The following is a 23,529-nucleotide window of genomic DNA, read 5'->3' on the forward strand; positions in this document are numbered from 1 at the left end:
TTGGGGGGCAGCCCTGCCCGTGGCAGGGGGTCGGGGTTGGGTGGGCTGCGAGGTCCCTTCTGACCCAAACCATCCTGTGGTGCAGTGAACACGACCCACCACCTGGGCCTTTACTTGTGCTTTCCGATAGCAGATGTGGCCCAGCGGCAGTGCCACTATCACAGCCCACTGAGACCTCTGCCAGCTTTTGGTTTTACCCTTTTGTTTCTTATGGTTGTAACCAGTTGGAAGGCTACAGATTCCTGTTCTTGTGTGGGTCTCCGGTGCTGTGGCAGTGCATCTTACATGTGCTTACAAGCGCTGTGCAGAACATCCTTCCCATCCCAACCTTTATCTAAACCGCAGTCCTGAGGGAAGTCCCATCACCTTTAGGAGCGACCTCCCCGCCATTCAGGCTCCATCCTGTTGGGGAGGAGTGGGGGCAGTTACTCATGGCTGTTCTAGGAAAGTGGCAAAGGAAGCAGAGGAGTCACCAGTTAACGCAAGCAATCATTCAGAAAAAGTTTTCAGTCACCGTCACGCATGACTTGGCAACGTGGATGGGCATATTCCTCAGATTCCACTGAGACGCCCTAAAGATACTGTCAAAGAGGAAAAAAAAAAGCAACACAAAAAGACGAAATTTCCCCTTCTCATTGAGACAGCTGGGGACTATCCAGATCTTTTCTTGCAATTCTGAGAAATAATGCACCCAGCAACAGTTCATTTTTTGTTTGTTTTAATCCAAAAGCACATTACTAAAAATGGTTTAAAAATACTATACAGAGTTGTTTCCATTTCTCAGGTTGCTGAGCTTCATTGGCTAAAAATACAAAACCAGAAAACCCTTTCCACTTGTACTCAACCCTTTTCCTCTGAAACCAAGCTATTTTAACACCCTAATTTGTTTTCTGTGCCCACAGTGGCACAGAGCCGCATATGGCTCTAGCAGCTTCACTGGTACCACTGACAGTTACATCCCTGCTCCTCGAAAGGGCAGTGCTGCTGAGGTCTCTGAGTGTGCATGTGTTGCGAGTGTACTTGGAGCTTCTTGACTGTGTTTTCTTCTCTGATCCAAAATGACTACAGAGAAAACTATGAGCTGCTGTTACTGCTCCCTTCCATTAAGGTGCTGCTTCCTAAGACATGACTGAGGCCACTTTGTAAGCGAGGGAGCTCAGCAGAGATGCAGAGGCAACCCCTGAATCCCATGCTGCTGCCACCCCTGCTGTTTCAGCCAGAGGGAGCAGTCTGCTTCTCTGCACTCCAACAGGCTTAGGCACCCAGATGCCAGGAAGGCCAAGACCTGTGTTCTGCTGACAGACGGCCCCTGACACCCAAAGGATACGTCTGGGACAGCGGCTGATCTGGCCCTGCTCAGGCAGACGTTCTGCAGCACAGAAGGAGCAGTGATCCCAAAGCAAGTGACTCACAGCTGCAGGGGACCAGACAGGTTAGGAAGTACAGCGTAGCTCTGTGCTACTCAAAAACTTGTTTTAATGCAAGGCTTTGACAGTAAGTAGGAGAAACGAAGCCTGTCTGGATGCCAGAGAACACACTGCTTCCTCCCAGGTCTCTCTCAGCTCAGAAAAGATAGAGCGTTTTGGGAATTGTATTCCTTATGAGCTGAGCAGCCTGCAGTTGGCATAAAAACGCTTAGCACAAGCAACCTATGACTGAATTTAAGATGAACAATGTGAGGAGTAGTTGCCTCTGTGTGACTTGAAGGCATTCCCTCAACCAGACTGAGAGAAAGGGAGCCTAACAGCTGGGTGTAAGAAAAGGGAATGTTGAACTGAGCAGAGGTGTCACCAGCCTTAAAATGAAAGATTACAGAAGAGGATCAGAGCAGAGAATCTATGAATATGTAGAAGAAAAAAAAAAGAACAGCTCGATCTACCTCTGTGTACGTTTTCTCCAAGTTCTTAAGGGTCCCAGGATGTCTGGCCAGCAGACTGCTGAGACCTTGATAACACAGCCTCAGTTTTGCGTGGCTGTGCATGGATCCAGCTCATTGCCCCACAGTGGAGGCAGTCTTTATCTCAGCTGCTTGACTGTCCACTACTCAGGCCAAGCATTATGGCAGTGCTATCATCACCAGCCATTCCCTTGTGAGGTAGGTAATTTACCTGTGCAAGGATAATTTGTCCTTTTAATGGCCCATCAAAGTCTGCCATCCACCTTAAAAACTTGACCGAAACATCACAAACCTAAACTCTAAGCTATCTAAAAAGGTTACCTCAAATCCCAGTACCTGCTCCTGTCAGTGAATGCCTAATATCCCAAGTGCTATCATACAGATGAGAGAACACTGACCACTGACAAAAATGGACATGTATCTCCCAGCTGAGCATAGCAAACACTACCTTGCCATGAGTACAGAGGACTTGGCAAAAGGTCCAGTAAAATGAACAGCAAGGCATCTCATTGACTGAATAGGATTTAGGATCATTCTGAGACAGGCAGTAACAAAATCCCAAATGACTGTGGCTCTGGGCAGCCTGGTCTGGTGGTTGGTGACCCTGCACATAGCAGGGGGGTTGAAACTACATGATCGTTGTGGTCCTTTTCAACCCAGGCCATTCTATGATTCTGCAACAACACTCTTCCAGGCATGAGCATAACCAGCCCAGCACACAGCCATACTCCAACCTTCAACTTACTGTTCTTATGGCAACAGTAGACCTGGGTCCCAGTGCATGGGAATAATTTTAAAGTTAGCCTATTGGTGCTCTCTGCAGTTTTAGTGTAAAGAATAATAAATCTGAGAGAACCGGAAAGAAGATACACCCATCTTCAGATTTCCAGAGAGATCAGTTTGAGCTGAAGGAAAAAGCAGAGAAGCCTCTACAGTTCTGTTTTCAACCATTCAGAAGTGATCTCACTGTAGTTCTTCCTCCTTTTCACTTTGTAAGTCAAGGTTTGGGAATATTCTGACAACAGATGCTCCCAGTAGCAAGAGACATCCTCCATCTGCAAGTGTTCAGTGATGAATTGGCGTCCCCTGGAGACACACAAGGCACAGTCAGAACCAATTTCCAGTTCCTACAAGAGTTTTTGGTTTTGTTTCATATGCATATCAACTTTCACTCTTCTGTTTTGTTTCATTTTTTTTCCAAATGAGAAACAACATGCATTGCTCCATACCGTCTATTTCCATTTCCCAATCTTCACTCACTCTTACGACTCTGACACTTGCACTGCTTTTGTTATCCTCAAGATGGTATTTGTTATCTGGGATAATAAATATCAACTTTTACATATCAGATGCAGCCTAAGCAGCAATGCAACATGCTGCTTCAGAAGGCAGCTTCTGCTATCCTGGGTATATAATGGTTTTAATGCAGACGCAGCTCCCAGGGGCCAACTCACTTCATACTGAGACAAAAGCTCCTAACATCTGATAGCTTTCAGTGGGGTTCCTGACACAGGTCACATCTGAACTGAAGACCTAAACACATAATTTCCAGGTCCCCCCTTTTGTTATAAGGTCTCTAAAACTCCCGCTGTTATTGCAGAAGGAAAATATACTTTACCCTATTAGTACTAGGCTGGCTTTGATAGGTAACCTCTTCAAAAGCTGCGTAAGAAAATGTTTTGGAAGAAGAATGCCTGACAAACAGAAAGGACACACAACTTACCTCTCTGCAATTTCCTGTGCTATGTTGTCATTTTCCTTTGCAAACTGCAACAGCTCCCTAAAATGCAGACAAAAAATGTTATGAAACAACTAGCTTAGTGGGGAACTACAACTCAGCTAAACTATTGTAGAGGATGAGATTAAGGATTTAGAGCTGGGCAAAGATTTGAGATCACAGAAGAATCTTGTCATTTATATTTGTTCCGTATCAGTCCTGGACAGCATGCTGAAACCCAGCAGCTAACACATTTCCAGCCCAGTAATATGTTCTCCTTCCTCTTATCTGTGTTTCTGTGCTCACTTCAGAGATATTTAAGTACCTAATGCCTGCAGTGAGGGTGAGACACCTTATGTACCCCAGTGAAACCACATTCTGTAAGAAATACACGCAAATGGTTCTCTGAGTACGATAATAAAGCAAAAAGAACACGACCTCCAAGAGTCTTTGATGCACAGGAGCAGAGGCTCCTCTTCCCAAACAGAGCAGTGTTGCCTTGTGCCATGCCTTGTGCCATGCCTTGTGCCATGCCTTGTCCCACTGGGCATAGCTAGGGTCACACACCTGACATCAGAGAGATCTGATTTGACTGGGATGTAGTGGACCCAGGGCTTCAGCTGTTGATAGAAGAACTCCAACCACTCTTCTCCAACGTGAAAGACGAGTGAACCACACAGGAAGAGGTGTTTCAACCGGAAACTGGCGGCCACTCCGCGGAAATTAAACAGATACCTTTGGAAGGTGAAGAAAAGAGGTTACACCTGGCATTCTGTGAGAAAATACCCAAAGAAACCGGACTCTGAGTACTGATAACACTTTCTCACTGGTCATAGCACAAGTAAACTGAAGTTGAAGATGCTCTAGGTGAGTTTCTGGTGCTGAACAGAATGTAGGGAGGAAATCTAGGAGAAAGACCTGGCTATGGCAAACCAAATGAGGCTTCACCAACCACTGCCTAGAAGGCATGGAACATCACACCTTGGATGCTATTTCTGTGGCTCTACACTACTGACAAAAGACTGTTCCCATGAGGAGCTTTTCCCCAATTTTACTCTCTTGAAATGAGCTTTTTTGTCTATTGTTCTGCTTTTCTGTATCTATTCAGCCTTTTTTTTTTTTCTTTTCTTTTTTTATCTTCTGAGATCCTGCTTTAATCTGAAGCTAATTGTTTCACATTAACTTGGGAATGCAACCCTAGGAGGTTAAACAGACTAGCGCAAAACAGATGGACTTCGCAGATAACAAAGAATCAACAATCTTGTTTTCAGTATTTTCTGCCAAGTTAGTAAAATGGGCTTGACTGGGGGTGATTTCTCTTAGCAAAATGCATCTCAGAGACACGTTTGTTTGTTTGCTTCCTTGTTTTTTCAAACCCACATTTCTCCAATTATATGGAAAGCTGTTTTTCCTGTGGGTAAAACCCCTCAGTACATGGAACTACTCTTTGAAGTCAAACATTTTGGGCTGGGGGAAGGGAGTCCTTTAACATAGCTGTTTTTGGGTGAGATGGGGATATGGCTAAACTTGATTCAGCAGTAAGTGAAAGGAATTTAATCTGAAATTAATTTGCATTCTTTGTATTATCTAAGAGCTCAAGGCAGGGATAAGGAGCACACTGTACTAGGAACTGAACAATGATATTAAATACAGGACAAGAACAGTAGTCTAGAAGTAAGAAAATAACTGTCCAGCTTTAGCCACAGCTCCCACCATCTGTGACTATAGCAGAAATGCTAAATCATGTCTTGAAGCAGTGATTGAGCACCTGGTGGGAAGGCAGGGCCAACCAGGGAAACTCAGGTGCAAGCAATGCAGCTGAGTGACTGGAAGGGGTGGAGCCAGGATCCAGCTCTTTCCAGACCTCATTTAAGGGCTGGCAGTGGAGATCCCTACCTACTGGAGGTCTTCTAAAGGTAAGCAGTTTTTGTTTCTTTATTTCTGTGTCTGTAGTTTCTGTATTTGGACTTGTTCTCATTTACTATAGCCTAGCTAGAATTGTGCAACTCTGCAATTATTACTGTACTTTCCATCACGTTACAGTGACATCAGCTAATTCACTGAGGGCTGCTCTCAGACAGACCCATATAGCACCTACATGGAAGCAAGCAGGTGAGACATTCTTGTTACCCCCAATAGTCCCTGCCTCTCACCGCCTCCAGCTAGAAGCGTGGCTTCTGAGTTAGGCAATCTGACTACAACCCCTCCTCTTGTAGCTGTGTCTTTCCACTGACAAACTGAAGTCAGTAACGTAGCACAGGACTGCTGCAGGGGTTAGTCATCCAGAACAGACTCTATAGAGTCTGTGTGCTGCTGCTGATAATGACTATTGATAATGATTGGGGCTGAGACAAAACAGTGAGAGTGTCTTAGCCCATACTGTATGATGGCTTACAAACCATCAGGAGTTCAGGGAAGTCTATGTGTAACAGAAGGGAGAAATCTGGGCAACAGTTTAGTGAAAAATTGAATGAGACAAGTCAGTCACGTTTGCACAAAAACACACATTCAGCCAAATGACTGAGTTCTTAAAAGAGCAGACTTTAGATGGTAGAGTTGCAACTGAAGGATTTCAAACCAAAAGGAAAATCAAAACATCAGACATAAAAATAAATACAAAATAAGTCTGTATTTTTACACAGAAAGCCACATAAGTATTATACCAAAAACCCCTCCCTAAAGTAGTTAAAACATAAAATCCTCTGTAAATCAAAACCACGTTCTCCAAGACAACATAGAAAGTATGAATCAGTACTATATCTGCTCTATCACACTTTAGGTTCTCTCTCTTTTAACGTACACATCTAATGGCAACATTTGTCCCAGTATGCATATGAAGGCACAGTTCCTCAGTTCCTTATGGCTTTAAAAGATAGCAAAGCTATTACTGTAGCACACACATACATGCATGCACACAACAATGGAATATACAGGTTGGAACAGAAATAGAAAGAAAAACATCTAGTAAGCCCTACTGACTTAAAAACAAACAAAAAAGAAAAATGCTCCTCTCCCCTCAAAAAATAACCAGAAAACATAAAAATAAATGCATTTTCTAACCGTGTGCTTATTAGCAGTTTAAGATCTTTGCTAAAAGCACTTTATTTCTCCTGATGTGACAGAGGAAAGCTGGCACTGACAAAGGCCATGCTACGCTCCCTAATTTTCAGCTGCTATATGCCTGTTCACAAGCTTCCTTGTCTGTGTGGAGCTGGTTGCTGGATTAGATCTTAAAATGAAAAGAGACAATACACCGTGCAAGTAAAAAAAGAAATAACCCATAGCCCTTAAACAACTTTACTCTTCAGAGCTCTTACTTGTATTTGCAGTGATCAACCAGTGGAATTTCTTTTGCAGGAGGCTTCCCCAAGGTGTCCTTAAAGAGAACATTAAAAAAAAAAAAATCTCTAAGTTTTTTACGTTGATTTCAAGTTCATTTTCCTTCTCAGTTACAGATAAAGCTGATAAAGTCACAACCCCCCCCCCCCCCCATCCATACTGCTGAGGAAACTTTCTCTGGTGGGCTTTTAGAAGCATTATGAAGAGCCGAGCCCTTTCAAACAGGAAAAAAGTTACAGTAAATTGCCTGTAAACAAATGCCAAACCAAACACATTAAATGATAAATTTTTAGTTGGCAGCTACAGAACTGAAAACAGCTTGGGACAATGGTCTGTGTGAAGCCAAGTGTAACTGGATTAGCCAAGACAGTCTGGAGAGAGCTGGGCTGTGCAAAAAGTATGGAACTAGAAAGTTACTAGCAACAGTTATCAGAATGTTATCAGCAGCAAGACAAAGAGATGGAGATGACAGAAAAAGGTTTAGAAAGACTGACAGCAATATGCAGGCAGCTTGAGGTTAGAAGGGGAAGAAGTTGGCTAATTTTTCAGGAATGGAAGGGGAGAGAACTGGCATTGATTCATTTTCTTATCTCTGCTGGCTTTCTTGATCAGAAAGCACAGATGGGGGAGGAAAAAAAAAAAAAAGGTTGGCCTGGTGGGCTCTAGGGACTGCTTCCTTTCATCCACCAGAGAGCTGTGGCTATCAGCAGACTTACAAGCGTCCCTCCTGCTATGGGATCACTCATAACTCCCCAGCAAGATGCATCTCAATCATTCAAAGCCTTTGGCTACCCTTTCTGGTCCTCACACTCAGAAGACAGACAACACCCACACACCTTCTCAGATTTCCAAGCCTGGTTTTTGGTGTACTCTGCATCAACGAGTTCTGGGTTTTCTCGGGACAGCAGAATGAGGGGATCCCTTTCGGAGCTCGTCCTGCACAAGAAATGCCACCAATTATTGCCAAAGCATTTCACCCAACACAACTACCCAAATATGGGACTCAAGACACGGCTTCTTTTTCAGGTTGATCTCAGTATGCCCCCAGAAAGCATCATTAAGTGCCAACCATCTAGTGCATGTCTGTCCAATGGTAGTCTGATATTAGTGGGAGAAAAGATCCAAGGCCTAATTTCTTTCTTTCACTTCTAGTAAATAGTTAATGGTATTATTTAAGCAGTTCCCAGGACAAATCGGTAGAGATGTTGTTTCCTTTGGGCTTTATGCTGATGAGTGCCAAATACTTAACTACTTTCTAAGTCGGAGAGCTAGGAGATGCTAAACATGTTCAGCCTTGCTCCCTCTCACACCAGTTTAAACCCTTGCTGATGAACAAGGTCAAGACATCTGTCTTAGTTTCAGTTGGGACAGGATTGCTCGGAGTGTCTGTTATGATGCTTTGTTTTAGTTTGAGGAGAAAAACGATGCTGATAACACACTAATGTTTATACTTGCTGCTGAGCGTTATTATACAGAGCTGTGGCCATTCTGGTTTCTTAGCAAAGAGCTGGGAGAGGATAGAACAAGGACAAATGACCTTACTGGCCAAAGGAATATTCCATACCATATGACATCATGCAGAAGGAGTTTTAAAGGAGGTGGGAGTTCATCTTGCTCTCTTCCACTCACTGGGGGGGCTAGCTGGGCATTTGTTGATGGGTGGTGACCATCAACAATTGTGCATTGTGGATGCCCCGTCCTTTGTGGATGCCCCGTCCTTGGACGTGTTTAAGGCCAGGTTGGACGGAGTCCTGGGCAACCTGATCTGAATGTGTATGTTTGGTGGCCCTGCTAAGCAGGGGGGTTGGAACTACATGATCCTTGGGGTCCCTTCCAACCCGGGTGATTCTGTGATTCTGTGTGATTCTGTGATTCTGTGAGCAACTGCTTGCGCATCACTTGTTATATACATTAATACACATATAAATAGTTGTAGCTATTATCCTTTTCTTTTTTGCTCATTAAGAAAAAAAAAAGCAGCAAGTCCATGACAACTTGAGAGCTGAGGAGGGACTTTTTATAAGGATGTATAGCAACAGGATGAGGGGAAATGGCTTTAAACTGGAAGAGGGTAGATTTAGACTAGATATTAGCAAGAAATTCTTTGCTGTGATGGTGGTGAGACACTGGAACAGGTTGCCCAGTAAGGTTGTGGATGCCCACACACTGGAGGCGTGATGAGCTCACCTGGACCCTCGGAAATATCCTTTAGAGATTTTTTTCTTCCACGGCCATTTTTCTGCAGATCTGAAATATTATTTGTACACGGCAATAAATTATTTGATCGATCAATGAAACAATGCTCTCATCAGTTTTCACAGCATGATCTCATTTTATTACTCTTTATTTTTTATGGAAATCATTTTCTTCATAACAGCAGAAAAACCTCTCTGCTAGGTCCAGTGAAAGCTTTTCCAGTGAATGCAGTGGTCAAGATAATTTGATGTAGGCTACTTTTCAGAGCACCTTCTGGTGAAAAAAATAAATTATACACAAACAACCTTGTTAAACCTACGCTTTTAAGGATATTAAGATTATCCTAAAATTTTAATCCACTTTTTACATTCTTGCTTTATTTTTCTGTCCTTTATCGACTACAGATAGTGCAAAATGAATAATTTCTGGCCATTGTCATTTCCCATTTAAAAAAAAAAAAAAGCCTAATATTTTGGATTTAAAACTCCAGGGCTTATACACTTGTAGTGAAACTCACTTGGGGAAACAAACTGTGTTTTTCAAAATAACTATTCACGTGCTTTATTTCTGCCAAAGCAATAACCTGCCTCTCCCTAGGGAACCCTTTGTTGAACATTTTTGTTGCACCTCAGTCAACATGTGGGCATCCTGATCTCTGACATGACCTGTACAGGTCAAGCTTTATATCTGCTTGTAATCCGGTGATATAAGTGGGGTTCACTGAGAAAGCAACAATAAATAAATACTTCATTGGATTGTATTAAATTATATTAGGCATCAGCTATGGACTAGTCCCTTTCTCTCAAAATCTTCAGATTTTGAGGAAGGAAACATTGAGCCTAACTGATGCTAACTGGTTGGCATCAGGCATGGTTTTTTTCTAGGTATGTTTCTATGCTCATTCGCTGTTACATACTTTGTCACTCTCCAGAGGAAATAGCCCCTTATTCTGCTAACAGTCAAAGATCTTGCCAGAAGAAAGAACTCCTAGTCAGAAATATCTTCTGTCTTGCTGTCTTACTCTCAGCCAAGTGATTATTCTTGCTTTTTGGGAATGATTCCACATTTCTCTACTGCATAATACTCATGTGAAAGCAGACCTAAAGAAGGCTTTCCTTTACCATTCCAGGAGTTTATACAAGCCTTCTAGATCATCCCTGCAGTAAAAACAAACAAACAAACAAAAAAATGTAGATGGAAAAAAATCAAATTATTTCCATGCATCAAGGAAAATTTCTGCAGGCAAGAAATAACTCCTGCTTTATTGACAAACCTTGTCCCACCGAAAATGATAGCAATCAGGCCCTGATAGCATGAAGAATGTGAATACTTCGTCCTCTGCATTCCTTATGAAAGTGCTGGAAACAGAGCAGTTAATTATAACTTCTATTTACATCATCCAAGGTTTCCATGGAGAATTCTTATACAGCAGTTAGGCTGTACACATCCAGCTAATGACAAGCAGCAGGACAGATCACCAGCCAACAACCTATGGCTTTGGACTTCACTGTTTCCCTAATGCTGCTCAGAGTGGCTTTCACTGTGGTTTTTGTTCTCCATTAAGCCTTCCCCTCTTCATTTCCTAAACATACCTTCTGAGGTCTTCTCTCATGAGGTCCCAGCGCCCCAAACCTGTTGGGTAAATTGGCCAAACAGCTGGTCCTCCTTCCCAAAACGTCCAGGCAGGATACATTATATCATTGTATTCAGCTGTCTGAAGAAAAAAGGAGAGTAATATAAGAATAACATTTATTTCAGTTTATTGACTGAGCTCATCAGCAATAATGATCCTTTGGGGAATTCCGAATGCTTTCCCTGTTCTATAAGCATCTATGAGAACTTTGTGGTCACCGTGGCACAGGTAGGGTTCATATGAACACAACTCAACAGAGAAAAGCCAGTGTGTTTCAACATGCATATTTGCTCTGAGTGGGCCACTGGACAAGCTTGAAGACCCTCTCCAACAAAAAGATTTTGAAAAGGCTATGTCTTGCTGCATGCCAACATGAAATTTTTATGTTAGAAAACAACAAAGATCCATGATATAGCTGATGACAGTAAATAACATGACACCTAAGCTCTGTTCAACTTTCTAAAGTCTTCTATGTGTAGCTACAAGTAAGTTGTACTGATCATAAGCTAAGAGGTATTATTTCCCTGTGATACAAGCACCTGTAAACTATCTGACATTTAAGTTTCCAGCAATTCAATTTATTCCAGCCTTCTCACCGACCGCTTGACAACTCACCACAACAAACATCCAGGTCATGTAAGGATTCCAGTTCCTCATTCCTATCTTAAGGCTTAAATCCTCATTTAATCAGAAGTAAAACGAGCACTTCAGTAAGACTAAATGCTTCCACGAACCCAGACTACAGGCTGCTTCTCTGCACTAATAATAAACTTTCTATCCAAATTATCCACCTGTCACCTGGAGATACTAGAGAACCTCCATGTCTAGATTCCAGTTAGGAATCTGGCATACATGACGTATGAAAAGAAACTGAGGACTGGGTTTGTTCATGCACAGGAAAAGGAGGCTTGGGGGAATCTAAATGCTGTCTTTTGCGGACCTAATAGTAGCACCCAGAGAAGACAGAGGCAGACTCTTCAGAAGTGCACTGAGATAGACTAACTGGAAACAGATTGTTATTACAAATAAAGAAATTCCAGTTTAATAGTGGGAAACATGTTTTTTCATTCTGATACAGAGCATGTGCCCAGAGGTACCGCTGGCATCCTGTTCCTGAAAATGCTCAGAACTGGACAGGACACAACAACAAACCAAGCGCTTGAATGTTAGTGCTTGCAATGCTGCACTGAAATTCTAAAGATAGTTTTAGGATGCCTGGGGACTAGGCAAAGGTTATGGATCATATTAGAGTTCAGACTGTTTAAGCTGAAGACCTGGGTTTAGGGTAATTTAGCAGAAATAGAACAGGGTCTGACCAAGCAAGAAGAAATGATTTATTGCTTCTTTTTGCATCTTATGGTCTGCTGGGCTTCAGCCAAGTATGGGGCCATGATCTGGACTGTAGAATTTGGGCATACTGGGGATACACTAAAACACAGCAAGATTTCCTAAAGTTAGAGTTGTAAGGATATTTTGTTGGCAAAGATGAGGCACTACCCTACAGTCAGATTTAACAATGGAGAAGCAAGAAAACATATAGGAGGGCTTTCCAGTGTGGGAAGAGGGAACCAGAAAGCAAATGTCTGTAAGTCTGTCTGGCTGTGTGTGTGTGTATGTTTGGAAATGGAAAGAAGAATCCACAGGAAAGGGGTTCACAGGTGACAGCATTAATACAGAAAAAAAAAAGATATGAAACACTTATCTGTGGTCCAAAAACAGAACTGAAATATTCATATCGACTTAGCTGGCTGATAATGAAAAATCCTTAACAGTGCTGACAAGCTATGGCTACAATTTTAACAGAGGCATTGTAGTAAATCACAGTGATGTTGGCACATATCCCGTCCAGCTGCGCGTCATTCCACTGTGGTAGATGTACTTTTTTTGACCTGAAAGAGGAGCTAATGAGGGGAAAAGCTGTTCTATTAAATAAATCTGCAAGTCTGTCTACTAGAAAACTGGAAGCAGAAAGAAGCATAAAGAATAAAAAAGAACAGTTTTGACACACAGGAAATCTGTGGGGAACCATCCTCAAAAATACGTTACCAAGAGAAAAGAGGACACGCATGTTTCAGAAATGCTCAGCTTTTAAAGATGTGCATACCTTACTGAAGGAGAAGACTGGGATAATGGGTTTCATCCACCTGGGGACCTGGGGGTAGTCTCTCACATTAATCACCATTTCCATGTCAGGGAGGCGGTTGATGATCTCATGAATGAAATGCTCAACTCCACTGCATCTGTGGAGAGATGACACATCTCACAAAGAGCAATAAGGAGAAGGAAGAATCCTTGAGCGTCTTGCAGGTATCTCTGTGCATCTCAGGAGCAGTAGAAACAGAAAGCCTGAGCCATACCACAGCGCAGGCTGGAACTGCCCATAGCAGCCTTTAAGCTCCAGTACAGTTCAGACACGTGTAGCAACACATCCTGTTAAACCTGACTTGATCTGCATCTTTCTCTGGGATCCCACAGTCAACTAGCACTCTTATACAGAAGTGCAACAATGACACATCTTGCCTACATTCAGTCCTCAGATATAATTTCCTAGGCTCCTGTCCTGATAAGGAATCGAGACCTTGAAAAGACATACCATTATGCTCAGTGACTTGCAACTTGGCAGGGTTGGAAGTACTGGAAGTATTCTCATGTCCCAGGTACGGAGACAGGATCTTCTGCGTGGCTCTTACCTTGCAGGGAACATGCAGTCATGTTCACGGTACAGCTTGTTCTTAATGATTTGGTAGTGCGTGCCGAGCTTCCGGCTCACCACATCTGATATTGCCTCTTTGGAAATGCCACTTCGAAAAGGAGCCAGGTCCTGTTTCCAGACACTGAAACAAAACACTTAGCCATCATTAGGTACACCAGGGGGATGCTGCACATTAAGTTACTGCAGCATTCGCGAGAGGTTTCTAGTTATGACAAGCTCTATGTGGCTTCCAGTTCTGCTACACGTGGCATAACAGGATTCGACTTAAGTCACTTGAAACAGCCACTACTCTGAGACTCCAAAGTCCCAGCTTTGCTCTATGATGATCTATGTGCTGTTTGCCCGAACAGAAAGCACTGGACTTTCAAACTAAATCAATGTGATTCACTGTAGTCATTCTTCCAAAAACCAAACGGGCCTTAAAGACCCTGACAGATTATGGACAAATGCTGAAAGCCTTTCAGTTCACTTAAATTTTAGAGTTCTGAAGCTTGTGTTCTGGATTTCCAACAATGATGGGCCACACCAAGGCCAAATTCCTCACTAAATGTTATGCACTTACATGAAAAAAAAGAAAGTAATAGTCTAGTCACAAGGATTACTGGGTAATACTGCATACAAAGAAAGCTAGTCCAGGAGAACAAGCCTATGTAGAGTGTATTCTGTGATATCTGCATGTCATTGGTGAGCTCCTAGAGTGCACTATGAAAATATAAACCTAACCAATATGTCAAAATACAGACACAGAATGCAGTTTATATGCAGTCTAAAGGCCCCCACATCCAACTGCTTGGAGCAGCTAACAATTGCTCTCAGACTGTAACAGTCAAGGAGAGTTCCCCTCTACTTTTTAGTAGGACACTGCATCAATGGCTTGGTTTAATGCAACACTGCACAGACCCATCTGAAAGGCTTGAATCAAACAGGAGGGTGATCAAACACTGGCAAAGACTGCCCAGAGAGGTTGTGGGGTCTCTGGTCTGATTAGACCTGTGCTGTCCGTTTGCTCTAGGTGGCCCCGCTGGAACAGGGAGGTTGGACTTCCTGATCTCAAAAGGTTCCCTCCTACTTCAATGATTCTGTTATTCTGTATCAGACAGAAAAATGTAAACTACATAAAGAATTGTTACAGGCCTACAAAGTATATAAGCAGGGATGAAATGTAACAAGCTGGAGAACAGGAAAAAAGTTGAAGAGTTTTATAGTGCTTGGCCACCCAGACAGTGTAAATTTGACACAAGTAGAATCTAAGGAAAAGGATTGACTTTCACTGTTCTGCTGCACATTTGCATATCTCCAGATCAGCTATCAAAATGAACAGAATTTCTTAGTGTCATACAGTGTAAGTACTGTATTATCTTTCTGGATTCTTTAGTAATGCCTGTCACTGTAGAATACAAGTGTTCCCTAGCAAGTACCACATAGCATCATGCCAAATGAATATGTGATCTGTAATGATCCTTAAACTATTTTGAAATATTTTGCAAGCACTTATTTCCTTCAATTTTATAAGTCCATCAGAAAAACTTGTTAACATTGTACCAGATAGAGACTGCAAAGTGAATTTCCAATACAGAAATATCACCAGCTGTGTATGGAATTATTGTGTGATTATGTATGAGATGCTGATTCAGTTTATGTTGTTCAGTGACAGAGGACTACAAGGATGGTGGTCAATCTGCGGGTGGACACAACTTGTGCTGAAACTATGGAAGTTTCACACAAAGCCATTAACAAACTCCTTCTCGTATGGCTGCAGATGTGCTACATTAGAGCCCAAATATTCTACAACTCCTATCCATCAGTGCGATAAGTGCTGCGATCATGGCCATAATCCTGTCCAGTAAAAAGGAAACCAATCTCTTACCTTTGGTGGCAGCTACAATTCTCCTTTACACATGGCTTATAGACTTCTACAGCTCTGTTAATTTGATCAGTTATTGTTTTCCACTTGGCATCTAAAATACACAGAAAAGGCAAAGGGGTTAATTTGTTGAACAACCAGAGCAACCAGCAGAAGCTGAGCAGCACTTCTGCTCCAGCTGGCAGCAGGGCAATAGCAAGGCACCACGATCCTGGGGCACACTTCAGCCCGCACAGCTGAACTAGAGTGTGCCTGACACTGCCCCTGCCCCTGCCCCTGCCCCTGCCGGTAGAGTCCTGACCCTTCAGCCCACTGACACTGCCTGCTGAGCAGTGGCATCGGTTCCTTTAGCACAGCCTTGCTGCCTGCAGGCTGTGTAACCAAACTGGGCTCCCTGAGTGCACATTAGAGAACCACAACTGTTGTGTTTGAGGTAGCTGCATCCTGTAACTACAAGGAACTGCTGGACTTTCCCCTGATCTCTGAAATGACTTTCTTGCTACAATTAAGTGATGAAGGCAGAGAGAAAGAACAAATTCCAGTTTTCCCCAGCTGACAGATGGGAGGCATTCACATCGCTACCTCTGTACGCGCGAGGGGATGCGCTGGCAGTGAGGAGATGACATCCTTCACCTGAGCACGCTGCCCACCGCCAACAGAGGGAAAGGGAGGGAAGGCCGGGGACCCAGCGGTGCCCACCGCCGGGCCACCAGATGCGGGTTGAGGGGGCGCTGGGACTGGCAGCCCCTCCCTATAAAAGGCAACCGTGGAGAGCCGGCCCCTTCCCTGCCTTCAGGGCGCGTGCTGCTCCCTACCACCCGTATGCACCGGCGGCTGCATCCCCAGCCCGGCCGCACCAGGCCACGAACTCGCCTCCCTCGCTCACCTGCTGGCCCCCCCGCCGCCGCTCCCGAAGGCCATACGGCAGCGGCGGCCACCACCGTCCACAGCGCCAGCGCCGCCCGCCCCATGCCGCTGCCTGCGCTCCCCGCCGCCGGGGGGCGGTGACTCCCTAAGCAAAGATGGCGGCGGCCGCCGGCCCCATAAACATGGCGGCGGGAAGCGAAGGCTGCGTGCTGCGGCGCGGCTTGATGGGAGCTGTAGTTCCCGCCGCACCTCTAAAAAGGCTGGGCATAGGCAGACGCTGTCCTGCGTGATCATTTGATTGCTGCTTCTTCTCAAGGTAGAGTGTGGAAAAGCCTGTCTGCTTTTCGTGTGGTCTGTGTATAAAGATGTGATCTTTAAGCTGTCGTTCTTAGTCCAGATCTGGTTTTGCTGCTCTTGGATCTGAGGGAAAGGTGCTGTGGCCTCGCGGTCATTGGGAGGAGCCATTACATTTAGAGACATGGACCTGTTGGATTGTGTTCAGAGGAGAGACACAAAAAGAATCCCGGGAATGGAAGCCCTCCCCTACGAGGACAGGCTGAGGGAGCTGGGGCTCTTGAGCCCCCACAAGAGACGGCTCTGAGGAGACCTGAGAGCGGCCCTTCAGTATGTAAAGGGAGGCTGTAAGAAGGAAGGGGACAAGCTCTTGAGCAGGGTCTGTGGTGATAGGACAAGGACAAATGGTTTCAAACTGAAACAGGAGAGATTTAGACTAGATATAAGGAAGAAGTTTTTTACAACAGTGACGGTGAGGCACTGTAACAGGTTGTCCAGAGACGTGGTGGATGTCCCGTCCCTACAGACATCCAAAGTCAGACTGGATGGGGTCCTGAGCACCTGCTGGAGCTGTAGGTGTCCCTGTTCATTGCAGGGCAGTTGGACTGGGTGGCCTTTAAGGTCCATTCCAACTCAAGCAATTACAGAATCACCAAGGTTGGAAAAGACCTTCAAGATCACCCAGTCCAACCATCCACCTATCACCAATAATACTCACTAAACCATGTCCCTCAACACAACATCCAAACTTTCCTTGAACACCTCCAGTGTCAGTGACTCCACCACCTCCTCAGGCAGCCCATTCCACTGCCTGACCACACTTTCAGAAAAGTAGTATTTTCTAACGTCTAGCCTGAATCTCCCCTGGTGCAGCTTGAAGACATTCCCTCTAGTTCTACCACTAGTTATAAGAGAAAAGAGGCCGACCAGCTCACCACAACCTCCCTTCAGGTAGTTATAGAGAGCAATGAGGTCTCCCCTGAGCCTCCTCCTCTCCAGACTGAACAATCCCAGCTCCTTCAGCTGCTCCTCATAAGCCCTGTGCTCCAGACCTCTCACCAGCTTTGTCGCCCTTCTTTGAACCCACTCCAGGGCCTCAATAATTGAATGATTATACATTCAATATTATGAATATTATACAATTACATTGTATGATTACACTTAAATTAAGCTGGTATCTATAGTGTAAAGGCTGAGTGATTAGCTACACGAGCCAACACCTAAACTTATTATAAAGGCCTCATCTGCATGAGACTGAAATGGTTGTAGGTATGTGTAGGTTAGACTGAAGAAATAGTTACCTAATAGCAGGCCAATGGTGAAAAGCATATGCTGAGGAGGAGCATGAAGGTTTCTTAAGGATTGATAAATTGTGGAGACTAGTAGTTCTTCTGAATATCATAGAGCTGATAAACTTAGGCGCTACGTGCAGATTGAATCTGTGGAAGGCTAGAAGTAAATGCTAATATCAGCAGTGAATTTCGTGACTGGAGGGCAGGGGTTTCTGTGTACAAAGACAAGAGGTTTATGTGTGCAACCCTTGAAATAAATTACTTTGAAGGGCTTTTTGTACACCTAATTTGAAGCTGTTAGGGTCAGCACAACTTTCTGAATGTACAGCTGGAGTTGTCCTCTAACTGAACTACAAGAGATTGAGTGAATGATGCATTATCTGCTACTGGTAGTAACAGCTTCCTATGATGAAGAGCCTGAGTAACTGCCTCATCCCAAGCTCATGTTGTGTGGGCAAAGTATTTTTGAACAGATCATGAAATTAATCACTTCTTTCCAGTTTCTGCCAGAGACCTTCTGTCTTCCTTCCCTGTGTAGAATCTCTTTCCATTTTCTTCCACTGACCCTTATACAGCTGTGGTTGTCACACATCCATGCTAGAGGCTAGTTCTAAGATTCCCCCAAAAAGTGAACAAAAAGGTAGCTTAAAGAAAAACTACTGATACTTAAATATATACATCCAATGGTCTCATTCAGTTTTAGACATTTCTACAAAAGCTAACTTGCCCATTTTTTTTCCTAGCATTGCTTTCCATCTCCTTCAGGTTCCAGATCAAATTTTCTTCCTTCTTTCCCAGCTTGCTGAATAGAGTCGTTAGCGTTGTTGTTCCAACACTGTTTCTGGCTGTATCTCTCAGCTCCCTACTAGTCTGTTACACAGCTGGTAGAACTGTTGTAGTTTGCTCAGTAGCAAAGGTTATTTTGGGTGCTTTCTCTGAGGCAAAGAGTAGGAGTGGTAGTCAACATAAATGTTTAATAGGTCCTGAGAGTTAAGACTTCAAGATGAAGCTCCTTTTGAAGCTACATTTACAGTCTCTGCTCTCCCAGGCTTTGTGTAATGAAAGCACCTCAGGCCAATGTGGTGTGGTTTTGGCATGTGCTGTAGTTTCCCCCAAGCACCTTGGATGGTTGTAGGCCTTAGAACCCCTTGACTCTCACTTCAAACACACCCTTTGCCTCACCTTCTCTACCTTCTTAATTTCCTACAAGTCCAGAGCTCTGTGAAGGAGCATCTGGCTCTGATCTTTGATACCTTCCCTCAATCACATTCCCTCCCTCAGTTTTTCTCTGCCAAATCAAGTGCAAACACCCACAAATTTACTTTCATCATGTTCCATGTGCCTGGAGTGGAAAACCACTTGGCTGTAAGTCTGGTGTCCTTGCTTTACATATTCAACATAGGTTAAAAGAAGGGTGCTTGGGAAAGGAATAGTTCTCTAAGTTGGTTATAAGCCTGATCTAAAGAAAATGCTTTCTAGATCTTGAATTTTTCTCAAAGCTATAATCTGGCTCTTCTACTTGCTACTGTTTACTTGTGCAAGGGAGGATTTTCTCCCTTAGTTAATTCTTTCATGCTAAATGAAAGTACTAGGTTTTGTGAATTCTTTGGATGTTGGTGAATTTTTCTTACAGGTCCTATTGCACTTGCTGTCTCTGTGCTTTTGAGGTGGCACAGTGCTACCAAAGCTCATTAGTTGAGCCAGATTCCATCACTGCCTCCTCTTAAAAGTTGGAGGTTTTTTTTCTTCCTTCTTCTTCTCCCATGTTATCAAGACAGTGTGCTGTAAGAGGATCATTGTGCCTCAGCATATGGGCCTAGTACCTTTACAAGATTCATTCAGTAGCTGACTGGAATTGGCTGTCTTATATACCAGTTTATGCTGCCTTGCAAGCAGTTAGCATGCAGCTGAGGAACAGAGAGTTTTTTCTTTAGTGCTAGCACTCTACACAGGATAAAGACTAGGACAGTACTGCGAGTGAAGGCTGATCCTACCTACACTAGAGGAACTTGAGAAAATTTATGTGCAGATTAAAAAAAGAAAAAAGGGTTCTAGTAAAAGGGGAAATACCCAGATATGAAGTTTTCAATAAGTGTGAGGTAGCTATTATGACTGTTTCTGTAAATTATACTTTTGGTCATCCGTGGGTCTAGTCAAGTTCAAGAGTGCTAGTCTCAGCGGAGGGAGGAACGAAGCTCTATAGTGGCTGAGGTTCAACACTTGTGGTTGACATTACTGAGACTTGTGGGTCTGGGCCCAGGCTTTTCCTCAGTAAGGAACATGACTTTTAGGGAGCTACTCATGAAGCTTATTTTTGCTCTGGCTCTAAGCTGTGTCCTCGAACACTGCGCCTTGTGGAAGTGTTGGACTCTCACTGGTATGGATCAGGAAATCTGGTTGCATTCAGTACCTGGCTTGGGGATGTTTGCTATTGAATATTCTGTTGCTTTATGCAAAGGATGCTAACGACAGCAGTTGGAGCACTGCATGAGAAACATCACACCAGAATGAGAACCAGTAAAGGCTAGAGACTTCAACCTAAGACTGAAAAATGCTCTTGTAATTCTGCAGGTCATATGGAGCTACTGAATTGGGCAAAACAACTGCAGGAGAACTCGGAGTTCAGTCCTGATGAAATCCTGAATCTGCCAGAAAAGTGAGTCATTAATTCAGCCCTCAGCTAGCCAAGGGATTAAGTCACCCCTGCATTGAACAACCAGCAGAAAGATGTACAGACCTGTGATGGTAAATCTGGTAGATTCAGCAGGTGCTGGGTCCCTTGCTTCATCGAGGGGATGCATTCAATATTGTACCACTTGCCTTTGCAGTTGCATCCTATGGCACCGATATGAACTAAAATTGACCGAATTCCTGTGGAAAAGGCCTTGGCACTAGGCCATGGCTGTAAAGGCTTTTTAAGACCTGTTTGAGAGGCCACGTTAACTAAAGCTGATCGTAAATCACTTCTTGCCATTGCCAGTGGGGATCTGGAAAACACCTTGCTGCAAACAGAATGCCTCTTTCTTTAGTTGGAGTTGTATAACTTGCAAATTGAATGCGAACCTCAGAAAGATTTAGTATTTGCAGGCACGCTCTCTAGAGCCTTTGACAAAAATGCTGTGGAACAAAGTCCCAAGCTAGATTATGTATATGTCAATTGAGGAAAACAAAACAAAACAAAAAAAACCCCAGCCCTGTTGGTTCTCAAATGAAATGCAGACTTTTTTTTTTCCTAGCAGTTTGCTGAGGACGAGACACTGCAGGATATAATTAAGGTTCTGGTAGAAAATGATTTGCACAGCCTATTCAGTCTCTGTTTCAGTTTAAAACGATTTAGATACCACTTCTTTGAGGCATGAAGAAAACCAATCCCATTGCAGGAGAATAATTTAAAGATATAGAAAGCTATTTAGAGCCTGAAGGTGGTATGAGCTGTTTCAAACTGTCACAGTCAGAAAAGCAGGTGATATTACAGGGAGGAATGTATGCTAGTGGAAAGCACTCACCCTCCAGAAGGAAGTTAACTTTGGCTTGCATCAGCTTGATATGGGAGTCCTCTGGAGCCATTTTCATATCACTGGGCAGCCATTACTGGAAAGCACTATAGCATCATAAGGAGCAATACTCTACTATCTTCTTACTAGATGTTTTATATACGTGTGTGTGTGTGTATGTCTCGATGAACAACAGTCTACTAAGAACAGTTCAGTACAAGCTTAAGTTCATTGCAGCTGGTTCCCAGTGCCTACATCTGCCTCAATAGTGGGAAGTAATGTCAAAATATCACCAGAAAGGGAGCAGTGTCCATCTACTACATGTCTGGCACTGCTCAGTTGCAGTCAATTGTCACACCTGTGTTAGCAGAGACTGATAAAATCTGTGTGGGTTTGGTGAGATAAGTAAACAAGGTTGAACAAAAACTTAACGTGGTTTTGCAGCCAGGGACCGGTAATGTTTCACAAATGGTATATGTGCATAGTAACAGCAAGAAACAACAGAAAAGGCATGCACTGGGAAGGCTTCATGATCACTCTCGATAGTTGTTGCAGGCACTGCTGTAGAGAAAATAGATTCATGTTTTCCAAATTTCAGAGGGCAGTGGGAGGGTGTAAATTGCAAATACATGGTGATAGTTGTAGGTGGTAGCTGTATCAGAGTGGCTGCCAGAAGCAAGCTTTCTGCTAACTAACCACACTATAAGTTGTCCAGAGGATGCAGCCAACAGCACAGGGCACCTGAGACAAAGCTGTTGATTAGGGAGTACAATGCTTGCATGTACTTGACCCTGGCCATTAGCTAAGCGCGGCTGAATGCGGCTCCCCAAGGAAGCTTGGGGAAGCCTGGGAAACCTTTGCCTTTTGGAAATTCTCCCAGGAGGTGCTGTGGTGCAGGGGTTTGTGCTGAACAGCACTGATGAGCTAGAAATCAGATCACAGTTCATAGGAAGCTCTTTAGGGTTCTTGGCTTGGAGTGACTCCTTAACAGCACGGAATATGGAACTTCTTGCACGTTAGTTCAGCGGACAACAAACGGCAGGTTCTTGCTCAAGGTGCTGCATTCAGGAAGGGCTTTAGCTCTTCCAAAGGTCTCAGCACTTGTCACTACCAGCACCATTACTTTGGCTGCTTTGTTTCTCGAAAATCGCTGTCACTGGAGGATTCTTAGATGTTTAACTCCATACGTGTTAATTCATTCAAGTTATTAAATCACTGAAGCATTGAACTGTAACTGAGTAGCTCTGTTCCAACCACTTTTCTTTTCTTTCAGAGCTGCAATATAGAAATAGTGCTTTTCTGTATCTTAACATTGAGTGTAATAGGATTTCCTTCTGTTAATAAACTGAAGCATTAAGTTTCTAATTTAGGGATGGGATAAAATGAGTTGCACTGTGATTTCTAATCATGGCAGAACTCTTCTAATGTGCATGCATTTGGTGTTTGTCGTATAAAAATGGTCTCTTAACAATGCCCATTGCAGTTAATTTGTAGCTACATAGTGTAAACATTGATTTCCAAAGTTTTTTTAATAGATCCCTGTGCTACTTAATTATCACTAACTGACCCTTGTTTTTTTAATGGTAGTTAGTTTTGTTTCTTCAAGCTTTGTAAGAAATGAGTCTTAAATGGCAGTAGATGTCCAACCTCTTATTTTGAATCTTACAGGTCAGGAAGGTGCCGAAAGTATTACTGGGTCATTTCTTCACAGGAGAAGGATCTTCCCAGCTCACTGATGCTCTTCTTAGTTTAACGTCTATAATGTTCTTTCTGGTTCACCCAAAAGTTGTATTAAAGTCAAGTTGTATTAAAGTCAAATCAGAATTTCTTCAGGGCTTAAAAAAACCTGTTGTCTCGCTAAAGCCTCTTGCTTGTGGTAGGTTTTTTAGAGGTCTGGCACACCTTTCTGTCTATGAACCAGCTGAATTTTTCCATAGCTGCTACAATAGTTGAGGGGAGAGAGCAGTGTGCTTCCTGAGAAAAACTTGCCATGAGAAAGCTCTTTAGGCTAACTCAGTCATTGCTATAGTTCCAATGAGTTCAACAGTGGTCAGAGACTAACTTCGCTTTTGGAAATCAAGTCTTCCACTGCAGCTATGTGTCCCGTTGTGCTGTTTAAATGGCTGGTGTTCAGGCTGTAAAATCAGAGCATGACGTCTTACTCTGATGTTCTTATAGAAACAGATGGCTAGAGAGCAGCTCAGGGACTTGGCCACCTTGGAT

General features: G+C 43.5%; 1 protein-coding gene and 1 long non-coding RNA gene across 2 annotated transcripts; one reads left to right on the forward strand and one right to left on the reverse strand.

Moving 5' to 3' along the window:
* Positions 1 to 699: 699 nt before the first annotated feature.
* Positions 700 to 16,392, reverse strand: POGLUT1 (protein O-glucosyltransferase 1). Its single transcript, XM_048927382.1, has 11 exons — positions 16,246 to 16,392; positions 15,363 to 15,453; positions 13,473 to 13,616; positions 12,887 to 13,022; positions 10,742 to 10,863; positions 9,141 to 9,200; positions 7,790 to 7,889; positions 6,932 to 6,990; positions 4,182 to 4,349; positions 3,621 to 3,677; positions 700 to 2,983 (listed from the first exon to the last, which is right to left on the reverse strand). Exons 1-11 carry the CDS (start codon positions 16,328 to 16,330, stop codon positions 2,827 to 2,829), a joined length of 1,179 nt encoding a protein of 392 aa, XP_048783339.1. The 5' UTR covers positions 16,331 to 16,392; the 3' UTR covers positions 700 to 2,826.
* Positions 16,393 to 16,408: 16 nt separating this feature from the next.
* LOC125684859 (uncharacterized) lies at positions 16,409 to 23,060 on the forward strand. Its single transcript, XR_007373343.1, has 3 exons — positions 16,409 to 16,542; positions 20,384 to 20,468; positions 22,975 to 23,060. It is a non-coding gene; the product is annotated as an uncharacterized LOC125684859 (long non-coding RNA).
* The last annotated feature ends 469 nt before the right edge of the window (positions 23,061 to 23,529 follow it).

This window comes from Lagopus muta, chromosome 1 (genome assembly GCF_023343835.1).
Source record: "Lagopus muta isolate bLagMut1 chromosome 1, bLagMut1 primary, whole genome shotgun sequence".
Lineage (NCBI taxonomy): Eukaryota > Metazoa > Chordata > Aves > Galliformes > Phasianidae > Lagopus > Lagopus muta.

What these genes read in the sequence shown, in the direction of transcription:
- POGLUT1 (XM_048927382.1), bottom strand. Translation starts at nt 16,330, where the DNA reads ATGGGGCGGGCGGCGCTGGCGCTGTGGACGGTGGTGGCCGCCGCTGCC. An exon ending in ATGAGAGAAGACCTCAGAAG is followed by an intron (nt 9,201 to 10,741) that starts GTATGTTTAGGA and finishes ATAATATTTCAG; the next exon opens with ATCTGCAGAAAAATGGCCGT. An exon ending in AGGCTTGGAAATCTGAGAAG is followed by an intron (nt 6,991 to 7,789) that starts GTGTGTGGGTGT and finishes GTTCTCTTTAAG; the next exon opens with GACACCTTGGGGAAGCCTCC.